This window comes from Lampris incognitus, chromosome 5 (assembly GCF_029633865.1).
Source record: "Lampris incognitus isolate fLamInc1 chromosome 5, fLamInc1.hap2, whole genome shotgun sequence".
Lineage (NCBI taxonomy): Eukaryota > Metazoa > Chordata > Actinopteri > Lampriformes > Lampridae > Lampris > Lampris incognitus.
In genome coordinates, this window is record NC_079215.1 from 50,901,157 (window position 1) to 50,917,255 (window position 16,099).

At 42.4% G+C, this 16,099-nt stretch overlaps 1 protein-coding gene across 1 annotated transcript in view; it reads left to right on the forward strand.

The window, feature by feature from the left end:
- smc2 (structural maintenance of chromosomes 2) overlaps positions 1-13,206 on the forward strand; it is a 30,178-nt gene extending 16,972 nt beyond the window's left edge. The window contains exons 16-25 of the mRNA XM_056280952.1: positions 4,505-4,629; positions 5,749-5,942; positions 6,226-6,369; positions 7,030-7,104; positions 7,417-7,536; positions 7,721-7,921; positions 8,336-8,452; positions 9,143-9,303; positions 12,443-12,590; positions 12,780-13,206. Of these exons, the coding sequence (XP_056136927.1) occupies positions 4,505-4,629; positions 5,749-5,942; positions 6,226-6,369; positions 7,030-7,104; positions 7,417-7,536; positions 7,721-7,921; positions 8,336-8,452; positions 9,143-9,303; positions 12,443-12,590; positions 12,780-12,965 (1,471 nt within the window). The 3' untranslated portion in view covers positions 12,966-13,206. The remainder of the gene's footprint in view (positions 1-4,504; positions 4,630-5,748; positions 5,943-6,225; positions 6,370-7,029; positions 7,105-7,416; positions 7,537-7,720; positions 7,922-8,335; positions 8,453-9,142; positions 9,304-12,442; positions 12,591-12,779) is intronic.
- Positions 13,207-16,099: the final 2,893 nt, after the last annotated feature.

Consider the following 16,099-nt stretch of genomic DNA (forward strand, 5'->3'; position numbering starts at 1 on the left):
GAGAAAACCCTTCAGTGCCGTTCTTTGCTCTTCTTTCAATGAAGAAACACTCTCCAGTTCTGATACAACTGATGCTATAGCATCATCTATGCTAACCTCGAAGTCACTTCTCACTGTCGTCACACCTAAACCACAGCTGTAGCTGCCAGTAGTTCATAGAACGCTGATTAGTCCGAACCACTGTGGTTCGTCCACAAGTGCATAACTTGAAGCCTGACGAGATGCGTTGCAAAGTAACCCCTAACTGCACCACCAAACAAATAGCATCTCGGTGCTCCAGTGCTGTTTGCATGTATTTAAATTAGGTTATATTCATACATTTAACGCAAAATTGCTTTTGAGCCTCATTGCAAAAAAAAAAAAATCCAGTTTAAAAACACCAGCACTATTGGCCACATACAGTTAGAGAGAAAATTATTAGAGTCTTGAGAGAAGTTGGTGGTAACTGAAGCACATTTATAAGGGTTGTCATGCCCAGACTTTCAAGTATTCATGGCAGCAGTGATTGTAGCGAGGTGAAGGCATTGTCATACCAGGCATGCTTGTGAGTGCATCTTTTGCAGTAGAATATCACTTTGTGATTTAACAGACCGAAATAATTTGCAGATACAGGTTGCCAAGTCAACCAATTCTTGCGATACATGATGACATTAAGGATGACATTGAACCTGCCCACTGTGTTCTTGGTGTAAAGCCACCATTTATACTTTGCCACATGGATAATTCCAGTCGGACGCAAAACAAGGGCAAACTACCCAGCTGCAAAATGTTATGGGCGTGCTTGCTGTGTAATATCTTTTGTGCAATAATTTTGTGAATCGGACCTTGAGACAGGGCAGATAACAGTTGCAAGTGGTGCGCAGTTCATGGTGCTATCAGCGGCTGCGAGCCATTCTTTGTGAATTCGCCTGACAATACAGAATGAAGCTTAGAAAAACCAGGTACATCCACAGATAAAAACAGATGAACGAGGAGGGGGAGTTAACAATGATAATAATAATGATACATTTTATTTGTGGGCGCCTTTCAGAGCACTCAAGGACACCTTTTCTTTTTTTAAACTTTTTATGTCTGAGTATTTTACAGGAACAAGAAAAAAAGCAGACAAGGAAAAGAAAAAACGTGAGGTCATGGGACGATCAAGAAACTGCTAAAGTAAAATCTCTCGTATACAGTATACTTACAATAACTATGAGCTATCCTTCTCATTGGCTAAATAAATACACCGTTTTTCCCACCGTTTTTCCCCCAGTTCTTTTTGGAGCCGAATAGAATAAGTCATCTGTTCGGAAAGATGTAATTGTTTGACAATATTGATGAAAAGTCCAATAGTAGGACTTTTTCTGAAGCCAGTGTTTTGTAATGGCCTTTTTACTTGCTGCCAGCAAGATCTTCAAAAGATAGACATCAGTTGTACTTAGTCTGGCAGAGATATGTCCAAGAAACAAGGATGAGAATGTAGTACTGATGCTAAAACCTAGGGTTTTTGAGATGATAACTGATGCTTCCTTCCAAAAAGTCTGAATGGAGGGACACGACCAAAAAACATGAGCATGATCAACCATGATTTCTCCACATTCCCTCCAACAGCTCAGCTGAGTGTCGGTTTGTTTGGACTTCTGTTTAGGGGTGATTAAAAAGTTAATCACGTTTACCCAGCAGAAGTCTCTCCAGGTCTGGGAGTTTTTTTCCAGGCATCCAACCACGTGTCCTCAGTTGTGTCCAGCTCTTTTTCCCATTGCTGTTTCACATAGTCTGTAGAGTCCGTATTCAGTAATGTGATGCCGTAGTATAACTTACTTATAAGATGTTTGTTGCTTTCTGAGTTAGATGTATCAATAAATACATGAGTAACAGCTGGAAGTATCTCTGTTGGATTAGAACCAACCAGAAAAGTAATCACGGAGCTGTAAATACCTATAAAAGTCCTGCCTCCCCAACCGATATGTCTGACAGAGATTATCAAAACTGTCGAGCTCCCAGTTTTTAACAATCTTGCATATGGAAGTGATACCAAAATAGACCCATTGTTTATATCTACCATCAAGATGCCGGTGTAAAGTCAGAATCATATGCCGGCCATCTGAGCAGGTTCGCGTCTCTCTTGAGTTGGAAACATTTAACCAATTCCCATATTTTCAATGAAAAAAGTCACCCATTGACTCGCTGTCTGTAATATTTATTTCTCTTTGCCAACACAGCCAAGCAATGACTGTATTGGTGTATCAGTTGAGGATAACTCCATAGTCTTCCATTTGGCCACATAAGATGGGTTACACCAGTATACAAGGGGTCTCAGCTGAGCTGATAAGTAGTAATCCCTTAAAGATGGGAGGACCATGCCCCCCCCCCACTCCTCCAGAAGCTGGAGCATAGAGAATTTCACCCTTGGCCTCTTTTTGTCCCAAATGAATCGTAAAATTTGTTTATTCCGTTCTCTAAATTGTTTCTGAGGGATTGCTGCTGGAAGTGATTGAAAAAGATATAGTAATCTGGGAAGAATGTTACTTTGACTGATCTGATTCTGTTACCAAAGTCAAGAGGGGGAGCAAGCCCCACCCACTGAGGTCCTCATATATTTTTTTGTTAATGCCATTGTAGTTGATATCAAATAACTGACAAATCGTTAGGTAAGTTTACTCCTAAGTACTTAATATGAGGTGAGTTCCAATTGAAATTATACTTTGCAATGAATTCTTGTGTGGGGGTGTAATTAAATGTCATAATCTGGGTTTTGTGTATAGGCAGACATGAGCCTGGGTGCTTGATTGTGACCAGTACATCATCCGCGTACAGACTTACTTTATACTCTGCTCCTCCTATGGATATACACTTTAATTCTGTCTTCTGTCGTATTGATTGGGCTAAAGGTTCAATGAATAAATTAAAGAGACCGGGACTAGCCGGGCAACGCTGTCTACAGCCACGTTGCAGGGTTATAGAGTTAGAAAGGCTACCATTAACCTTTATTCTAGCAGTAGGAGAAGAATAGAGTGCCCAAATACAACTTATAAAATGTTCACTGAAGCCGGATTTGTTCATTGCTAAATAGAGAAATTCGCACCCAACTGAATCAAAAGCTTTTTCGGCATCTAAGCCAAGAACAATAGAACTAACTTTTCCTTTAGTAATCTGCTCAATAATGTGTAGGGCTCTCCTTACGTTGTCCTGAGTTTGTCTGTCTTTTATGAATCCTGTTTGGTCTTCATCTATTAAGAAAGGCATTACAATTTCCATCCTCTTTGTTAAGATGGTGGCGTACAGTTTTGGTGTTTAGCACACTGATAGGTCTATATCCTTTACAGTCCAACCTGTCCTTTCCTAATATAAAAGCCTCCCTTCGTGTGTGTGTGTGGGGGGGGCTTCTTTTAAAATGTAATTAAAACAGGTCTCCAGTAAAGGAAGCAGGTGTTCTCTCATGGTTACGTCTGCATTTCTAACCTTTTTCCTTTTTTTTACTCGAATGGCGCTTAACCAAGTCATGTGATATTCTCCTTCAGTACACTTTAACATCAAATACTACTTGAACCACTACAGAAAATTGCAGATGAACACTTAATATCCAAGAATTCATATTATAGACACTACTGCTGACTATCCCTGTAACAAATTGGCTACAATTTTGAACACTGACGTACACGGTCCAGTCGTATACTATGTTATGATCTAGTCTTGTTTATTTGCTGTTTGTGTCTCCCAGGATATATCGCTGTGGTTAGTATAGTTTTACAGTTTGAGCAGGTTTCTACATGAGCTACAAGACTAGGTCAAAACCTCGAAAATGGCTAACGGCTTCCTCGCTTGCACACTGTCATGATGCATTTCAATGAGCACAGTAATTAGCTCCCAGAGTGCTGATAGGAAATCCTATGAAGTGAAGTGCTTGTCACATACGCCTCCATTAATGTCTGTTACTGAGTTGGAGCCTAACCACTTGCTAGCCCTCCCCACAGCTAGACAAATATCTGCATACCCTCAGGATACAGAAGCCATAAAAGGGATAGCCATTAATATCTCCACGGGAGATACCATGTTTGAGATGAACTTAAGGATGCATATCACAATCACTCAGCTTCTGAAAAAAACTGCAAGTGGCTGCGTGTGGTTCCAACATGTCATTTGTTGGTGTTCATCCGTGCACACAAGTCATTTCAGCATGGAGGTCTGCTCGCAATGATATTAGACATGGGTCATTTGGGATGGGGGGGGGGGCAAATGAGAAAAAAAATGGAAATGGGCATCAATGCTTGCAAGAGATGATAATGTAGTCTTGGTTATCTATGTGCCACAGAATTGGCATTATGTTGTTGCTGAAACTCAGATTCCCCCTTCCTGTCCAGAAGAACATAACTCCAATTGTTTACCTCATCAACACAGTGATCTCTAGTCTGGATCTGATCCTCACAGTCTTTCTGGTGTCTTCACTGTTCAGTTGTCTTTTCCTTCTTTTTTTTTTTACCTCCGGCTCCACCTCTGTCCCTCTTTGCCCTTCTGTCCCGTTCAGGTACCGCCAGCTGAAGCAGCAGTACGAGCTAAAGATGGAGGAGGAGCAGATCCTGCAGGCCAAGCTACAGCAGAGCTCCTTTCACCAGCAGCAGGAGGAGCTAGAGAGGCTGCGCAAGGCAATCGGTCAGGGCTGCACCACACACCAATGCCTGATTTTATGTTTCCACGCTGAGGTGCCGGCGTAGTGATTTATTTGTACTACTGTGTGTATGCAGTCCACAGACTGTTATAGCCCCGCTGCGAAACTGTCACACATCCTGTGTATAAGGAAAATCCAGTGTAATCCTGTTTATGTTCTCTCACATTCAGTAACGATGAAAGTGAAGAGAAGGTTTGCAATGGAAATGGATTTTGGTAGATGAGCAAAAAAGGGCAACTTTTGTTGGTATTAATTACTAATATTACAAAACAATCAATTTTGTTGGTTGTACATTTTGATTGAAATTAAATATATCGCATGGTTGTGTTGTTAGGTGATGCCAAAACAAGAGTCATGCTAAGTACACATCAGATCTGTTCATCACTGTTTGTTCCTGTTTTCCTTACACTGTGTACAGAATGATGCTTATCACCCATAATCCTTACGTATTTTCAAATTTCATGCGTAGACATTTCAATAATGCAAGGCTGCCATTATCGGGCATCCAGGTAGCGTAGCAGTCTATTCCATTGCCTACCAACAGGGGGATCGCCAGTTCAAATCCCAGTGTTACTTCCGGCTTGGTCGGGCGTCCCTACAGACACAATTGGCCGTGTCTGCAGGTGGGAAGCCGAATGTGGGTATGTGTCTTGGTCGCTGCACTAGCGCCTCCTCTGGTTGGTCAGGGCACCTGTTCAGGGGGGAGTGGGGATTGGGGGGAATAGCGTGATCCTCCCACGCGCTACGTCCCCCTGGTGAAACTCCTCACTGTTGGGTGAAAAGAACCGGCTGGCGACTCCACATGTATCAGAGGAGGCATGTGGTAGCCTGCAGCCCTCCTCAGGACGGTTCGGAAGAGTGGGGTAACTGACCAAGTACAATTGGGGGGGGGGGTGAAAAAAAGGTTACCATTATCACTTTAATTGATATTGGATGTTGTTAGGTTGTTTTTTTTTTTGTTTTTTTTTTCTGCTTCTTTTGTTCATGTTGATCTGCCTTTACAGTGAGTGTCCCACCAAGGCAGTTTCTTTCAGGGTGTAAGCCAATTGGCTGCAAATTAACTCGAGGGTAACAGTTTGTCTGTGCTTGGTACATGTGTCCAGCTGAGAGTGAGGAGACGCTGTGCAGCACCAAAGAGGTTCAGAAGCGGTCAGAGGAGAAGTACAAGGTGCTGGAGAACAAGATGAAGAACGCGGAGGCGGAGCGAGAGAAGGAGCTGAAAGCCGCCCAACAGAAACTCAACGCAGCTAAGGCCAGAGCTGATGCCTTCAATAAGAAGCTCAAGGAGAAACAGCAGGTACATTGTTCACTCAGGCCATTAAAAAGTAGATGAATCTATCATCCAGCCACCAATATTTAAGTCTTTTTTTTTTTCTACACACAGGTTTCAGGTTGGAAAACTATCTTTATGTAACATTAAAATCAATTTTATATTTTATCTCCCTCTGCACTTCTGTCTTTCACACAGTTGCTGAAGCCAGCAACACAAGCTCATGGCAGATGAGTCAAGTTATCTATTCATTTTAAACATAACAATGCCTATTTCATGTGTGTGCGCTTGTGTCTGCGTACGTGCACAGGAGTCAGATGCTGTGTCTCTCGAGGTTGAAGAGTTGCGGAGGGAGCAGGCTGGTTATGAGCAGCAGATCCAGGGTGTGGACGAGGCAATGAAGGCCGTCCAGGAACAAATTGACAGTATGGCTTCCGCTGTGGCGGAGAACAAGGTAACCACTCTTTCTGCGTTCGGGTCGCATATTAAATAGGAGTTGTCGGTCCCAAAATCCCCTGAAAAGCAGAGTTACACTGGTGCTTGTGAAGGTGAATGTACCCTCCTCGAGAAGCTCTTTGAGTGCTGAAGCAATTATTTGATTGACAGTAAATCAATCTTTTGTTAGCTTGATAATCGTTTGTCATTTTTCAAGTAAAAATACCAATTATTTCCTCTTATAATCTCACAAATACAAAGATTTGCTTGCCTTTCTTCAGTTCATTTCTTTTATAAATTTAATTTTGGCTGCTGGTGGTCATTTTAAGGTTTGGGAACTTGTGATGAACATCTGTTGTGGTTATTTGAAATTTTATGGACAAAAAAAACGAATAGATGAATCAAAATAATCAATAGATTCATTTATGGCAACAATAATTGTTTGCAGCCCTGCTTTTTTTTTTTAGTAAGAAGATTCAAATTAAGCGTGCAGTGGGTTAAAGTGCTGAGGATTATAGAAAACGAATGTAATTGAACTGGAATGACTGAATGTCCTCAAAATTCTGTACATGTCTGTGATTCTATTAAAATGAACTTCGGGGCACGTGCAGATCTTGTCTTCCGCACCCTGAAACAAGCTGTCTTTCACTCTCCCTGTCATTCCTCGTTTTGTCCACAGGAGTCCGTGCGTAAGGCCCAGGAAGAAGTGGCCAAACAGAAGGAGGTCATCATGGCACAGGACAAAGATATAAAGGTAACCATCATCTTTGCTTTTTACAGATGTGACTTCATGCTTAGGTGGCAATAATGCCAGCAGGGTTTCAGGCAAGTAGGAAGGTAGTATGTAGCAGTTGGATATGAAGGTCCATCGATCACTAATGCTATAATGATTTTTTTAAATCCTTTTATTATATCTTATAATACTCCAGTATTTTTCATATGCAATGCAGTTTTCTTTCATGTTGTCTATCCAGTGAATACTATGTATTCCTGTTCTGTCCTGATGGCCTGATTCTACTGATGCTGGGGTTTCTGACATGAATTTGTATCTAATGGGTCACTCCAGGGGAAGACCACAGAGGCAAATAAAATAAGGGAACAGACCAACGAGGCCCAACTGAAGATTAAGGAGCTTGAACACAATATCAGTAAACACCGAAAGGACAGCCAGGACGCTGCTGCAAAGGTAGACACACACACACACACACACACACACACACACACACACACAGAATAATACCCTTGCTAGTCTTCCTTTCTATTTACCACTTTGATTTTTTTTGTGATAATGCTACTTGCTCTTAATATTGTGATCCATGTTTAAATATATGGTCAATATTTTATTTTAATTGTCTTGGACTATCTACCAGGTGTCCCGGATGCTGGAGGAACATGACTGGATCCAATTGGAGCGCCACTTGTTTGGCCTGCCCAACACGTCCTACGACTTTAAGACCAACAACCCCCGAGAGGCGGGCCAACGGCTAAAGAAACTGGAGGAGACCACCACCAAACTGGAGAGGAATGTCAATAAGAGGGCCATGAACATGCTGAATGAGGCAGAGGAGAGGGTGAGGACAGAAGGAGAGGAGTTTTAGCATTTTTAGAAGCTTCAAACGCCACCTGAATGGTTGTTTCTTCACTTTCTTGTTCCTAAAGTCTTTGGATTGGATTTAATCAGTTATCAAATTAATACCAACCAACGCCCCCAGCCCAGATGTCTTATCACAGCCTCAGTCATTGGCACACACAACACGAAAGGGAATAGTAGAGGCTGAGACTGTTTGAAAGTGAATGAGAAATTGCACATTTTGTGCTGTTTATAAAAACAAACCAAAAAACAACTCCAGGAAATACTAGAAATCATTAAGTTGGAACAAAAGGAGTAAATGTGTTTGGATCCTTTCAGTGTTGGAAACATCTTAAGCATTTTCCCAATAGAATTAGATATTGGTTCCCAAAACTAATCTCTTTCCTTCTTCCAGTACAACGACCTGATGAAGAAAAAGAGGATTGTGGAGAATGACAAGTCAAAGATCCTACAAACCATCAAGGAGTTGGACCAGAAAAAGAACGAGGCTCTCAACATAGCCTGGCAGAAGGTCTGCGCGCCCTCTGCAGCTTCTTTTTTTCCTCTCCTTCACCATCTTCTGTCATCTTTCTCTCTTTTCATGCTTTCCTTTTTTGGTCAGATTCTCCATCTGTTACACCTTCTACCCATCTCTCCTGTCACCTCCTCTATACCTCTTTCCCCTAACCCTTAACTGCACCTGATGAGCAGGTTGGCGCCTTGCATGGCAGCCTCCACCATCAGTGTGTGAATGTGTGTGTGAATGGGTGAATATGAGGCATACGTTGTCTCGAATTCGAAATGTCTCTGAGCTTTTTCAAATTGAGATTGTTGGCAGTTTTTCTCTAATGTTTGAGTCGCGTAAATACCAGGCCATGATGTTAACTGGGTTTGACTGAGGAAGACATTACAACAATCGGATAGGAATTAAAATTGTAAAATGAAATCACACACTGAACAATACTGACTCAAAGAAAGCAACCCAAAGACCTGTGTAAAAATGTGGCAAATGAACCAATCCCAAAAAAGACAACAAAGTGACTTATAATCAATGTGATGGTGTTAGCGTAGTTTGAATGTATTATGTTGCCGTCGTCACACATCGAATGCTCACTGTTCAGCTCTGTAGGGATAGTACTTGCTTTGAAGCTTCATTGTGTGGTTACACTGTGTCCAGATGCAGCAGATGTTTTTAAATTGTCATGTTTCCCTCTGTGGCCAGGTAAACAAGGATTTTGGATCCATTTTCTCCACCCTGCTACCAGGCGCCAATGCTCGGCTGGCTCCCCCCCAGGGCTGTGGTGTCCTGGAGGGCCTGGAGTTCAAGGTGGCCCTGGGTAACACATGGAAGGAGAACCTCACGGAGCTCAGCGGCGGGCAGAGGTCAGTAGCTATACCATATTTCTTGGACTACAAATCGCACCGGAGTATAAGTCGCACCCAGCAAAAAAACGCGTTGTTGTGAGGTAAAAAAAATACATAAGTCGCTTCAGTGTATCAGTTGCATTTATATGGTTGTTCTATAGAAATTGAATGACAGTAGAATGGACATTTCAATTCAAATCAATAGCAGGATGGTCAGAGCCACGGTAGCCATTTGAACCACTGCCAATGATATGCCGATGAATGCTGTGACTATTGTAGCGGGCTAACTTCCATATAAACTGACTTGTGGCAAGTTGCAGACTTTTTTTTGTTCGTTTTCTTTTTTTTTATAGTCGCAGACTCACTGAAGTGAGGTTTTTCCAATAACGACCAAATCCAAATAAGCAGTGGAGTAATACGAACATTTACGGCCCCATTGATGTGTTGTCACCATAACAACAATCGCCATTTTCTTTTGAACTACTCAAATTATCACGGTTCAACAGTTCAATGTCCGCTCTACTCTCATTCAATTTCCATGGATGGTGCAGTATTTTCAATTGAGTAACAAGATTAAACAGTGCCATCAAGTGGCATTAATTTGAAATGCAGTGTATTCATCCGACAATCGTTGGGTCTGTGTGGCCTGGGGATCATTCTAAAAGCTTCATTAATAACTTAACTGGGTGTGCATTTTAGTGATTTCAGCTAGCCTTTACATTGCATTGTTATGTGAACGATAACTAAGTAGTTTTAAAAATAATGTTGCAATATTAGGGTGGCGCAGTGGTTAGCGCTTTCGCCTCGCAGCAAGAGGGTCTTAGGTTCGAGCCTGAGTAGTCCAACCTTGGGGGTCGTCCCAGATTGTCCTCTGTGTGGAGTTTGCATGTTCTCACTGTGTCTGCGTGGGTTTCCTCTGGATGCTCCGGTTTCTTCCCACAGTCCAAAGATATGTCAGTCAGATGAAACAGCTATACTAAATTGTCCCTAGGTGTGAATGTGTGTGTGTTGGCCCTGTGGTGGACTGGCGGCCTGTCCAGGGTGTCTCTCCGCCTGCCGCCCAGTGACTGCTAGGATAGGCTCCAGCATCCCCGCAACCCTGAGCAGGATAAGCAGTTTGAATAATGGCTGGATGGAAGTTGCTTTGGAAGATAAGTTGCAAGACGAGTAAAAAAAAAACAAAAAACCAGTGACTTATAGTCCGGGAAATACAGAACTCTACTTTACATCTGAACCGATAGCACTGCACTGAGACTGATTTGTCCATCTGCCTGTTTGTCTGTTGGTGGTGAGTTGATAGTCAAGCTGATATCTTTTTATACCTGTATATAACTCCATCTTTTCTCAGTTTCTTTCACAGTAGGGAAGCTGAGAGGGGGAGTAGGAGTTATTATATACAAACCCCAATTCCAATGAAGTTGGGATGTTGTGTAAAACGTAAATAAAAACAGAATACAATGATTTGCAAATCCTTTTCGACCTATATTCAATTGAATACACTACAAAGACAAGATATTTAATGTTCAACTGATAAACTTTGTTTTTTTTTTTGCAAATATTCACTTATTTTGAATTTGATGCCTGCAACACGTTCCAAAAAAGCTGGGACAGGGGCATGTTTACCACTTTGTAACATCACCTTTCCTTTTAACAACACTCAATAAGCGTTTGGGAACTGAGGACACTAATTGTTGAAGCTTTGTAGGTGGAATTCTTTCCCATTCTTGCTTGATGTACGACTTCAGTTGCTCAACAGTCCAGGGTCTCCGTTGTCGTATTTTGCGCTTCATAATGCGCCACACATTTTCAATGGGAGACAGGTCTGGACTGCAGGCAGGCCAGTCTAGTACCCCGCACTCTTTTACTACGAAGCCACGCTGTTGGAACACGTGCAGAATGTGACTTGGCATTTTCTTGCTGAAATAAGCAGGGACGTCCCTGAAAAAGACGTCCCTTGGATGGCAGCATATGTTGCTCCAAACCCCGTATGTACCTTTCAGCATTTATGGTGCCTTCACAGATGTGCAAGTTACCCATGATGCCATGGGCACTAACATACCCCCATACCATCACAGATGCTGGCTTTTGAACTTTGCGCTGATAACAATCTGGATGGTCCTTTTCCCCTTTAGCCCGGAGGACACGGCGTCCATGATTTCCAAAAACAATTTGAAATGTGGACTCGTCAGACCACAGCACACTTTTCCACTTTGCGTCAGTCCATTTCAGATGAGCTCGGGCCCAGAGAAGCCGGCGCCGTTTCTGGGTGTTGTTGATATATGGCTTTCACTTTGCATGGTAGAGTTTTAACTTGCACTTGTAGATGTAGCGGCAAACTGTGTTAACTGACGATGGTTTTCCCAAGTGTTCCTGAGCCCACGTGGTAATAGCCTTTACAGAATGATGTCGGTTTTTAATGCAGTGCCGCCTGAGGGATCGAAGGTCACGGGCATTCACTGTTGGTTTTCGGCCTTGCCGCTTACGTGCAGAGATTTGTCCGGATTCTCTGAATCTTTTGATGATATTATGGACTGTAGATGATGAAATCCCTAAATTCCTTGCAATTGTACATTGAGAAACGTTGTTCTTAAACTGTTGGACTATTTGCTCACGCAGTTGTTCACAAAGTGGTAAACCTCGCCCCATCCTTGCTTGTGAACGACTGAGCCTTTCAGGGATGCTCCTTTTATACCCAATCATGACACTCACCTGTTTCCAATTAACCTGTTCACCTGTGGAATGTTCCAAACAGGTGTTTTTTGAGCATTCCTCAACTTTCCCAGTCTTTTGTTGCCCCTGTCCCAGCTTCTTTGGAATGTGTTGCAGGCATCAAATTCAAAATGAGTGAATATTTGCAAAAAACAATAAAGTTTATCAGTTTGAACATTAAATATCTTGTCTTTGTAGTGTATTCAATTGAATATATAGGTCGAAAAGGATTTGCAAATCATTGTATTCTGTTTTTATTCACGTTTTACACAATGTCCCAACTTCATTGGAATTGAGGTTTGTAGTTCACAGTCTGTTTTACCATCAAAGTTGTTTGACTTCTTAAACCTTTTCATCGGAAAAACAAGTCTAAAGAGCCAGTTGGTTATGAAAAAGTTTTCTCAAGTCTACCAGTGGTTCAGTCAGTGTGTGTTTTGTGTATTTTCAGATCTTTGGTGGCCCTGTCTTTAATCCTGGCCATGCTGCTGTTTAAACCTGCTCCCATCTACATCCTGGATGAGGTGGACGCTGCTCTGGATCTGTCCCATACACAGAACATTGGGCAGATGCTGCGTACACACTTCAGACACTCTCAGGTGTGTATATGTGTACATATATATACACACACACACACGTTTAAAATATACCAAACCTTTAAATATGGCAGTGTGCAGAAAATTAGAAGACATTTTTTTTTCCCTAGATGTCAAAACAAAACCATCCCAAAATATAACTGTTAAATTCTGTCTTGTTTTTTACTGTTATTCTAATACTTGTCTGTCCAGTTTGTGGTGGTGTCCTTAAAGGACGGGATGTTCACCAACGCCAATGTGCTGTTCAAGACAAAGTTTGTCGACGGCATGTCTACAGTGTCTCGGACCGCCCTCAGCCAGAGTGATGCCAGCCTCCCTCAGAAGAACCAGGACAAGGCCCGGCCAAAAGACAAGAGGAATAAGCAGATCATCGGCTAAGAAGCGTTCCATTAAAAGTGATGAGAGTCGCGTTTTTAAATTTGATTTAACATAGCCACACCAGGCACCTTGTCGCACTGTGTAAATATTTTATCTGTTCAAGCTTTTGATGCTCCTGGATTTGTCTACCTGCTCTAGTTCTACTCATTTTCCTATTTCCACTTATTTTCGTCATAACCCAGTGTGTTAGTGTACATGTCCAATTGAGTCTTAACACTTTATTTGAAGGGGTGTGCATAAAACCAACATGACACTGTCATAACCATGACACTGTCATAACCATGACATGACACCTGTAATGAACATGAAGGAGTCTTTATGTCTGACTGTTGTCATTAAGTGTCATTCGGTCATTTATCTCCTTTTTTTGGGGGGGGGGGTTCCCCATTTTCTCCCCAATTGTACTTGGCGATTACCCCACTCCTACCCACATCTGGCTTCCCACCCGCAGACACGGCCAGTTGTGTCTGTAGGGACGCCCGACCAAGTCGGAGGTGACACAGGGATTTGAACTGGAGATCCCTGTGTTGGTAGGCAACGGAATAGACCGCTATGCCACCCGGACACCTCCCATTATGTCATTTTTAATGCGAAGTTGACTTTGAGATGTCAGTTTTTATTTTTCTTTTTTTTTCCCCTCTCCCCAATTGTATCCAACCAATTACCCCACTCTTCTGAGCTGTCCTGGTCACTGCTCCACCCCCTCTGCTGATCCAGGGAGGGCTGCAGACTACCACATGCCTCCTCCGATACATGTGGAGTTGCCAGCCGCTTCTTTTCACCTGACAGTGAGGAGTTTCGCCAGGGGGACGTAGCGCGTGGGAGAATCACGCTATTACCCCCAGTTCCCCCTCCCCCCTGAACAGGCACCCCGACCGACCAGAGGAGACGCTATTGCAGCGACCAGGACACACATACCCACATCCAGCTTCCCACCCGCAGACACTGCCAATTGTGTCTGTAGGGACGCCTGACCAAGGCGGAGGTAACATGGGGATTCAAACTGGCGATCCCTGTGTTGGTAGGCAATGGAATAGATACTACGTTACCCCGACGCCCCTGTGATGTCAAGTCTTTATTTGTTACGTCTCATTGTACAAGTACAAGAGAGTAGAATTCTTGTGTTTGAGCGCCAACACTGCAGCAACAATGGTAATAAAATAACGAATAACAAAACAAAGTGCTTGTGTTCTGTTAGAACAGGCGTCTGAAACTGAGATTTGACTAGAAATGTAAAGCACTTTGAGTGGCTGTTGCAGCTAGAAAAGCGCTATATAAAATGCAACTTGATTTATTGATTGAAAACAGAACAAAAAAGGCAGTAATAATAATAAGTAGTGTGTGGTGGATGTAAGGTGCTGTGTGTGTGTGTGTCTGTGTCTGTTTTTGAGCTACAGTCACATGAAATATATCAATTGGGTGGCCCAGTGGTTAGCGCTGGCACCTCACAGCAAGAAGGTCCTGGGTTCGAACCCTTGGGGGTCGTCCTCTGTGTGGAGTTTGCATGTTCTCCCGTGTCTTCGGCGGGTTTTCTCCGGGGTTTTCTCCGGTTTCTCCCACCATCAAATGAAACCTGCATGTTCGGGTTTATACTCCTGTCCGTGCCCCTGACCAAGGCAATGGGAAAAGAAGTGGAGCTGGTCGCCAGGCGCAGCATCAGGGCGGCAACACAGACCACAGCTAGGAAACTCAATAATTAATTCAACTGGAGCGGCTCGGTGCCACTCAAGTTGCTACAATAGACATCTCAATCAATGTCAACTTAACTGACCGAACGACACTTAATGACAGGTGTTATGTCAATCTTACGCACACCCCTTCAGATAAAGTGACCTTTTATTCAATCGGCATTATGTCTCATTTCACCCAGTGGGTCTTCTTCTGAGCGGCTGCGTATTCTATTCTGATCAGAAGTACCCTTTTAATAATTTCCTATGTTGCAAATGTAACATTTCATTTCCATTAAAGCTCATTAAACGCAAACTGTTGATCGTGCTTTATTTTTTGAAGCGCTTCACCGAGGCCCGTAGCTGTAATTGAAGTACGGAGTGAGTACCAATTTGAGATTCTCCAAAAATAACGCAGATCTCCTTGAAGGCTTTTTGAGTTGACACAGTAATTACACAGCTTTCTCTTCTGGCGGGAGTAAATTAGAAACCTTTGGGTTTATGATAAGCACACTGGGTTGTTCAACAGTTTTTTTGAGTAATTACGGAAGATGAATTTAGGAAGTCGCACCACTTACACAGTTTTATTTTTCTTACTGGGAGTACTACATTTACTTTTAAGGTGAACATTGCGCGCCTTACTCTCTTACACACTCAATATATGGTACTACCAGAAAGCCTGCATTTGACAACTATCAATCATATTTTGCTCATTTACATATTGAGGGCGGCGGCACGGTGGCGCAGTGGTTAGCACAGTTGCCTCAGCAAGAAGGTCCTGGGTTCGAGCTAGCTTACTGTCAAAGATATAACAACTAATGTGAACATAGTAGCCTGTAGTTTCCAAAAAACACCCAAAGAAACAAAATCTGCAGCCTAAAAAAAAAAAAAAAAAATTACCGACAGACCAGGTATCCACCATGCTAAGAAGGGATTTTAGAAGGATAGTCAACAGCCTATCAGGTTTATTAATGAGGCAGTTCAGGAGAAGGAAAAGTACTTTAGGCCCTGTCAATAGACACTGGATCCCCACCCCTCCCACACACACACTATATATATATATATATATATATATATATATGTATATATACAGTGCTGCTTGAAAGTATATGAACCCCTTGAGCAGTTTAGATGTTTCTGTTGTTTTACCATGATTTTCTTATTTTATCATCACCAGTTTTTATGTATGAAATGTCAGATATATGTTTATCCATTTCATGTACTTGTTTAGTGGGACTTGTTTAAGTAGCCCAAAAACTACATGAAACATGGAATTAGGGTATGTGCAAAAGTAAGTGAACCCCCAGATGCATTGGTTAAGTCAAGCAGGTAACAGACTTAGGTGAAACACATTTGGGTGCTTAATTAATCATTTAAGCAGACCAATGAAATGAGACATCATTGGGAAAGGGTTTGGCCTGCACTAATTAAAAGAGAGGAAACCAACCAAACCACTGTGGTTCCACA